The 8,355-nt window shown below is 40.3% G+C and overlaps 1 protein-coding gene across 1 annotated transcript; it reads right to left on the reverse strand.

Annotated features, from left to right (window-relative positions):
• Nucleotides 1-1,958: 1,958 nt before the first annotated feature.
• On the reverse strand, nt 1,959-8,355 carry miox (myo-inositol oxygenase). Its single transcript, XM_053500798.1, has 10 exons — nt 8,261-8,355; nt 7,528-7,608; nt 7,317-7,397; nt 6,452-6,614; nt 6,084-6,151; nt 5,849-5,958; nt 4,457-4,524; nt 3,243-3,292; nt 3,011-3,123; nt 1,959-2,757 (listed from the first exon to the last, which is right to left on the reverse strand). Exons 1-10 carry the CDS (start codon nt 8,276-8,278, stop codon nt 2,649-2,651), a joined length of 861 nt encoding a protein of 286 aa, XP_053356773.1. The 5' UTR covers nt 8,279-8,355; the 3' UTR covers nt 1,959-2,648.

Raw genomic sequence — 8,355 nt, forward strand, 5'->3', positions numbered from 1 at the left:
GTAGAAACTCCTGCTGTCATAACAGTTGCAACTCTGCCAGAATCCTTGATCAGATAAGGCACCACAAAGGTACCCATCTGTATCCTCACCGCTGTACCAATTAACAAAAGAAAGTGCTTCTCCACCAGACCATGCCGAGACCCAAATGCAGGTCGAGGTCGTCATACAGGTCCTGCTAATCTTTAGCCCGATCCAACTGTTAACAGATCCGGATCCAGATTGTAAAGCCTGATTGTTTTCCTCCATGGTGGTGATGGTGGCCAGATCTTTGTAGTATTGTTTGCAAGATGACTGAGCATCATCCCACCTTGCACCTGCACCACAACCCACCGCCAGCAGGAAAATACAAAGGCTAGACTTCATCTCTGCTCTGAAGCTTCTGAGCTCGTCTGTCTTATACAGAACACCTCATAGAGCTCCAGACTGGCAAATACAGTTTATTTTAAGTTTATTCAAAACATATTTAAAATTAAAGTAAACAAATTTGTGTTGCAAAACTTTAAGCATTAGAACTGACTGTTACAAAGCGCTAACACTCGAGACTTCTCCTTGTGTTTAAAGATTTAAAGTTTATAAATAAAGTTAAATACAATTCTATATAAAAGCTTTATTCATATTGTCATTCTTAGTAGCCGCAGTAGTAACAGGCATGCAAATGTGCAGATTGTCGAGAGTAAAAATGCACAAGGAAAATTTCAGCACAATTTATTTTGCACACTGATTTTCATAAGAAAGTATAAGAACGGTTTTCCCCAACCTGCATCTAAAACCTAGCAAAATGTCCTGACCATTACATGCATTTATTAATTTACGATAGAATATCTTTATTGTCGTTGGAACATGTGGGAAGTCTAATAGAATTAGGTGCTTTACACATCACACAAGATACACAAATTACATTTATACACAACATAAATTAAGCAAGAAACAGTTACAAAGATGGCACCAAAATTTACATATATTAAAATATATAAATATATTAGTTAATAATTATATACATTTCTGTGCAACTATACACGCCCCGCCAGCAATATATCATCTTCAGCTGCTTGTACAGTAGATTGGGCCAGAAGTTGGTGCCAAATACCATCCCACACCTGCTTTGTGTTGTTGCTATCCAGGTTCTCCTCGATCTTTGTTCTATTCTCTGCCTTTGCCTTCTTTATGCATTTCTTCCGATTGGCTCGGGCCGCACTGTAGAGGGCTACATCGGCAGATTTAAAAGCAACGTTCCTCCCTTTTAGCAACCGCTGTCCCTCCTCTGTCAACTGTATTTACCTCCCCAACTGTATACTGTTTATATAAGCAATTTATTCTTCCCTGCGAAAATACACTTTTGGTGAGATGCAAACTGTATTTCGTGCCTTGTACCTACATGTGCAGTGATAATAAATTTGACACGTCCCATCTAATCTAATCTAATCTATCAATTATTAAATCAATACATAAAGAGGAGGAGAGGAAGAGTAGTGATGAGAGCGAGGGAGGTAACGACGGAGAGGATTTATCAGTGTATCAGTGACGTCTCATATTTAAACACACACTCATCGCGCTCCATCTTACACAGGAATCTTTATAAAGTTTAATCTAGCAGGGAATTTTTAAACGTTGCTTCTTGTGTCCTGATTTTGTCGTGAGATTCATCAGCTGCATGACAATCCAGTCGTCAACTCTTCATCATCATCATCGGTGCTTTAAATAAAAATTGTAACACGAGAAGCTGTAGTTTGTTTGTTTTTTCTCTTTAAAAGGGATCGAGCTCTAGAACGTGAGTGTGAACGGGAACTCGCTCGCCTCACAAACACTAAATGTGACTAAACAAATTTTCTATACTAAACAAAGTATGATGAGTTTTTTAACAAATACAGTAATAATAATAAATTATGTTGATGTGAGAGGAATAAAACACTCAGCGACGTGCTGTAAGAGTAAAATAATTAACTCCATGGGGGCAACAGTATAATTGTTAGTGTTTATTACACACTCTCTTATTATAAAACTTCTCAGTAAATAAGTTTAAAGTGTGAATATGATACTTTACACAAGTTTTTTTTGTGTATTTTATTCATAAAAAACTTTTTTTTAAACGGTCATGTGTATGTATAATATATGCTTGCTTCAATACACAGCATAAATAAACAGATTACAGAGACATAAAGTCGTATAAATTAAGCCATATTTAAAATTAATATTTGAATTAATATTAAATTAAATAAAAAAACCCAAATAAATTAATTGAAATTTAAAAAAAATTTTTTTATACATGATTCTTTAAGGCTGCACTTTGTAAAATAAAATAAAGAATGAAATCAAATCTAATCTACAATTCAGCCCACAATGCTCCCATCATTATACATCAACTTTTAAAAACTGTAGTTTGTGATATTACACTACAGCAGATCTCTGATTTTTATTTATCGATTTCAGGTTTGAATTGATCGTTTTTCTGACCCTGAAATTAGCCCCGCCCCCAACCAAAGAAGAGCTCCTCGATCCCACCCACAGTCCTAAAGAGTGAATCTCACTGCAGAATGTGTGAAGTTCATTTTCATTGTCAGTGCAGTTCCTCTCTAAGCCAGCAGGGGGCTCTGAGAGTTACACATCGCCGCTTTAAGTGCGTCTTACACAGTTACTCGGCGAGGTCGTGATCACCAGCACAGGACTCCTGGGCAGAACTTATCGATGAGGGATTGGTAATAAGGCTTCAGCTGTTCCACATCAGGCAGCTCCGCGCTTTTAGTGTACAAATCAAACTTACTGGAACACACACACACACACACACACAGTGTTTATCCTATTTCCGTAATGCAGCCATGAATTACACAAACCTCAAATGCTTACATTAGAAATCTAGAACAGCAATATTTCTGCATATGCTGCTCTAAAGTAAGTGCCCCCTGATAGGGTCATTTATTTTTGCTTAGGTTTAAAGCTTTGTCTTAAGGTCATGTGACACACTCAAACGGATTTTATCCCTTCAGTGAAACTTGATGAAGTAATGAGGACGTACTTGAACTCTTTGACCCTGGCCAGCATCCGGAGATCCTTGTCGTTACACAGGTGTGTGTAGTTTCCGTGTGTGTGCCAGGGGTAGAAGGAGTGGAAGCGGATCATGTACAGGCCCTGAGAGAGAGAGAGAGAGAGAGAGAGAGAAAGATTGCATGTAGTAAACTATTAAATTATTCAGAGTAAAGAGATTATTATCGGTTCTGATGTGTGGAGACTAAACGCTGGAGTCTGACCTCCTCAGGAATCGGACACTTGTTAAACTTCATCACCTGGTACAGATATTCTGTAAAACAATAAAAAAATACATAAATATAATAAAAAGTTTGTAATTTACAAGTCTGTACATTTTAATGTAATAATAATATTCGTCGATAATAAAATATCGTCATGACTGACTTGTTCGAGAAATCAAAAATCCCTTTGCAATTTTGCATCGTCATGGTATTGAGATCACATCGCGCGGTTTGTTGCTGATCGTTTAAAGGCCGTGTAGAGGTCATGAAATGCCATGCAATGCGAAAGTTGTTTAGCGCAGTGAGAACTAAATGTGTGCATTCGTGCAAGTGTGTATGAGGGCCCTTTGCCACGCCCGGCATTCAGCCACTTTTCACAACTTTTTGAGCATGTTAAGACCCTGAAAAACCCAGGATGCTGGAAACAAACAAACAAACAAACAAATAAATAAAAATCCTGAGAAGACTAAAAGGCCCCTCACACATACTATGATGACACAGTAGGGTTGATGTCATGGTGCTTAGACCCAAATAAATGTTCTTTAATGTTATATAAAAATGTCTCTTTATTACAATAATAACATTACAGTGATAAACTACTCTTGGATGCTAATCCTGATATACGGTGTATAAAGACTATATATTTGGAATAAATAGGTGTAAATCTTTCTTATTTTTAAATCACGTTTTGTGTGTAGAACTGATTGCGGCGGGGCTACAAGTATGCTCACATTGTAATGTCTTATAAAAAGCAATGGACAAGTCTTAAAAGATTAAAATTAAAGACTAGCAGGTGACGACAAAGCTTTGTAAAACTTTTAGCTTCTGAACCTTCATGCTAATAATGCTAAGCAACGTATCAAGTTCAGTGTTAGAGATGAGGACACGATGGGCGCCATGGGAACGCTGAAAAATATTTTGTTTAATTTTTTTTTAGCTGGTGTTTAATAAATCAGTATGAAGATGCAGGAGGTTAATAAAACTCAGAGAGTGTGTGTAATGTGTGGTTTAAGCATTAAGAGATGGGTGTGTTTTATTATTTGCATATTCATGCATATTTATAGATCCTGGTGTATTTAACTTGGAGAAAATGTGCAGAGATATTCTCGAATCATTTCGAGTCAGTTTATATACATTTAACCACAAGTTAATCTAGACTGGTTATAAATTATTAACAAGTGAAAAATAACTTTAGGAAACTTTAGTGAACTCACCGTCGTGTCCCCAAGACATCAGGACGTTTTCAAGGCCGCACTGAGGCTTGTAAATGCCACAGTCTGTGCTGCAGATAACAACATTATTACAGCGTCATCTTCTCTTTAATCCCCTCTTTATTAGATTTAGATATAAAGTTCACTGTGGAAGGATTTTAAAATTATACATAAAATAAACTGAATTCATGCGTGTGTGTGTGTGTGTGTGTGTGTGTGTGTGTGTGTGTGTGTGTTTAAATGTTTCAAACATAATGAGGTGTGCAGTTACAGAACATTAATCTACAACATTTCGTTCTGAGTAAGTAATCTGAGAGAGGGGTTAACGTTACACATCACAGTGCTGTTATTGTCTTATATCAGCACTGTGCCATGTGACTAAATGTATGAGTGGGCGTGTCCCAGGTGTTGTTCAGTGGTTAATGACACTAACTGTGTGTCTCAGCGTGGGTGAGAGGAGGTCTGTACGGTCCGCAGTACTGAGGAGAGCAGTTCTTTTATTAACCGCTACAAAGCTAACTCGGTTCTAACACGAGGCTGAATCCCAAATCCCTCTCTAACACCTGATCAAGGGCACTACTTGATGTGTGGAACAAGGGGGATTGTACACCCTAAATAGTGCACTAGCTTTTCATTTAACACTATTTGGGATTCGACCCCAGAACCCTGAAGCTAAAGGAGCTGATACTCTAAAGTGTAATAAGTGTAAATATACAGTAAATCTGGTGAGTTTCTCAGGACTGTCCACCACCTCCATGGTTTATTCTCATCACCTTCTCACTACAGAGTATCACTAAGAGTTTAACACCACTCTCACCTCCTGGTAATTACACTACTGTTACTCTTTAGCTCTACCAGGTGCGGTTAGTTATAGTAATTCCACCAGGCGATGAAGGATATATGTGCGCGGAACAAATTAACTGATTAAATAAAGAAACAAATCATAATCTGTTGTTAATAAATGATGTCTATGGAACTGTCATATACTGTATAAGTGATATCACACTTGAAGTCGTGCTGTTGTGTTGAATATCTGCACGGCTTTAAAATCTTTAGTACTTGGGCTACGCCATAAGCCTACGACCGCATCACAGCCGCGCTGATATTCATTACAACAGCACGACCTAAAGGGTGATATTGCTTAATTACAAGCTTTAAACATCTACATTTTCATCAGCGTATGACTCGGACAGCAGGCAGCAGATTCTCCGGAAAAAGCAGAAAAGCCTGATGATTAACTCAGTAAATCTTTTTACTCTGTTACTATGGAAACAATAACACTACAGGTACTACTACCACCTGCACTACTACACAGCTGCTATTGTAGAGAATTAATCAGCAACTTCTGGCCAATCAGTGCTCAGCATTGCCGTGATGTAAACCTGAGGAACTCACTTCAGCATGTCGTTCTTGTTGTCTGGATTCTCTGCAAACGTTGAGTCTCTGAAAACGATGGAGTTCTGAAAGCGGCAGCCTACAGGATACGTGTCTCCCACCACGGCCCACTGACACACACACACACACACACACACACACACACACACAATGACATTATTTGTGACCTGTATGGTTGCTCTTGTTGGTGTGTGTGTGTGTGTTTGTGTGTGTGTGTGTGTAGGGTGTCAGGTACCTGAGGTTCTCCCCATAAGGCCATGATTTTGCCGATGTCATGAATGAGACCGACCAACTGGAACCAGTCTGGAAAATGAGAGAGTGGGCGGAGCTTTCTAAATAAACTGTCTAATGACTAACAAATGAGTAGAGGTGCCTTCTTGTCCTCATTGTGTTGTTTCTTATATTTACAGGCCGTCAAGGATGGCCGAGCTTCTCACCTGAACACACTAAAAGCTCCAAAAAAATTACTTAGCGCCGCTTTAATTCTTAGTTTTTTTGTTTTTTTTCAGTAAAATCAGACCATCTCTTAAGTCATCGTATTTCCTGACTGTACCCAGGTATTTGTTGTTGTTTGTAAGGGCCACGCCCACGTCCCGTCCTCACCTTTATCAGGATGCACCTTGCGGATCCCCTCGGCAGTTTGGAAAGCGTGGAAGGAGTTCGCGAAGCCGACGTCCGGGTCGGATTCATCCACCAGCTGATCCAGACATTCGATGCTCTCCATCACAGTCATACGAGCATGAGTGCAACCCGCCCACTGCACATGCTGGGGTCAGAGGTTAACCACAGGCATAAAAGGTATTTATAAAGACATGATTGAATGATAGTTGAGGGGAGGAGTCACATAGTAAGAGGAGGAGTCAAAGAGAGGAGGGGGTAGGAACAGAAACAATGTAGAAACGAGAAGTCATGGAAGAGAAGGGAGGAGACAAGAACAGATGGGAGGAGCCAAGGAAGGGGCGTCAAAAATGGAGGAGAGTGGAAAATAAAGATAAGGGTGGAGTCAAGAAGGAATGGGAGGAGTCAAGAAATAGAAGGAAGAAGACTGGAAAAGAGAGGAGTCAGGAAGAGAGGCGGCGTCAGGGAGAGAGGCGGAGTCAGGGAGAGAGGCGGAGTCAGGGAGAGAGGAGGAGTCAGGGAGAGAGGAGGAGTCAGGGAAAGAGGAGGGGTCGGGAAGAGAGGCGGAGTCAGTGAGAGAGGCGGGGTCAGGGAGAGAGGCGGGGTCGGGGAGAGAGGAGGAGTCAGGGAGAGAGGCGGAGTCAGAGAGAGAGGCGGGCCCAAGAGAAAGGAAAAAGTTCAAGAAAATGAAGAGCAGAAAGAGAAACTACACACTGATAAATAACATACTGTAATTTGCATGTGTATAATCGAGTAATTTGCACTTAACCATGCAAACATTAAATTATTGGCCTGCTGTGTGTGTGTGTGTGTGTGTGTGTGTGTGTGTGTGATTAGTAAACATGCCAACCTTCTGTCTGACGAAGTCCAGCGTCTGGTGTGTGTGCATCAGTCTGTACGTGTTAAACACACGGTCCAAAAAGTCTCCACGCTGTCTTACACACACACACACACACGCACACACATACACACACACACACACATACACACACACACATACACAGTACTGTTAATCCTGAAGTTAATTCCTGCACTCTGTAGCCATGTGCTGTTTATTTCACCTGGAAGTTTCTGAAGTCAGATTTCTCTTTGTCGCTGTCGGGCAGCAGTTCGGGTCGGTACACCAGAGACGGGTCGGGACCCTGCGGTACACACACACACACACGGGGTAGGGCTGGGGGCATGTGTGTGTGTGTGTGTGTGTGTGTGTGATGTTTGTACACTTGTGTAGGAATAAATCCCCATAGAGGAATAAACACAGATACTCACACACACACACACACACACACACACAGACAGACACATACACCCTAAAACTATACACATCATAGTACAGTAATAAATGTGTGGAATAATAAACACATTTGAGGTAATAATTACACACACACACACACACACACACACACACACACACACACAGACAGACACACACACACTAAAACTATACACATCATAGTACAGTAATAAATGTGTGGAATAATAAACACATTTGAGGTAATAATTACACACACACACACACACACACACACGGGGTAGGGCTGGGGGCATGTGTGTGTGTGTGTGTGTGTGTGTGATGTTTGTACACTTGTGTAGGAATAAATCCCCATAGAGGAATAAACACGGATACTCACACACACACACACACACACACACACACACACACACACAGACAGACACACACACACTAAAACTATACACATCATAGTACAGTAATAAATGTGTGGAATAATAAACACATTTGAGGTAATAATTACACACACACACACACACACACACACAGTGTAAATTACTCACCAGGTCAATGACTTTCATCTTTGAGCTGTTTTAAAAACACAAGACTGTCACTCTGTGTTGTGATGGTGTGTTTGTGTATTACCGTTCTTCACTCC

Source organism: Clarias gariepinus, chromosome 7 (assembly GCF_024256425.1).
Source record: "Clarias gariepinus isolate MV-2021 ecotype Netherlands chromosome 7, CGAR_prim_01v2, whole genome shotgun sequence".
Lineage (NCBI taxonomy): Eukaryota > Metazoa > Chordata > Actinopteri > Siluriformes > Clariidae > Clarias > Clarias gariepinus.

Excerpts from the sequence above, each read along its gene's own strand:
- miox (XM_053500798.1), bottom strand. Across the intron at positions 6,152-6,451 it reads CAAGGTGCATCCTGATAAAG|ACTGGTTCCAGTTGGTCGGT; the intron begins GTGAGGACGGGA and ends CTCATTTTCCAG. Across the intron at positions 5,959-6,083 it reads CCTTATGGGGAGAACCTCAG|TGGGCCGTGGTGGGAGACAC; the intron begins GTACCTGACACC and ends TGTGTGTGTCAG.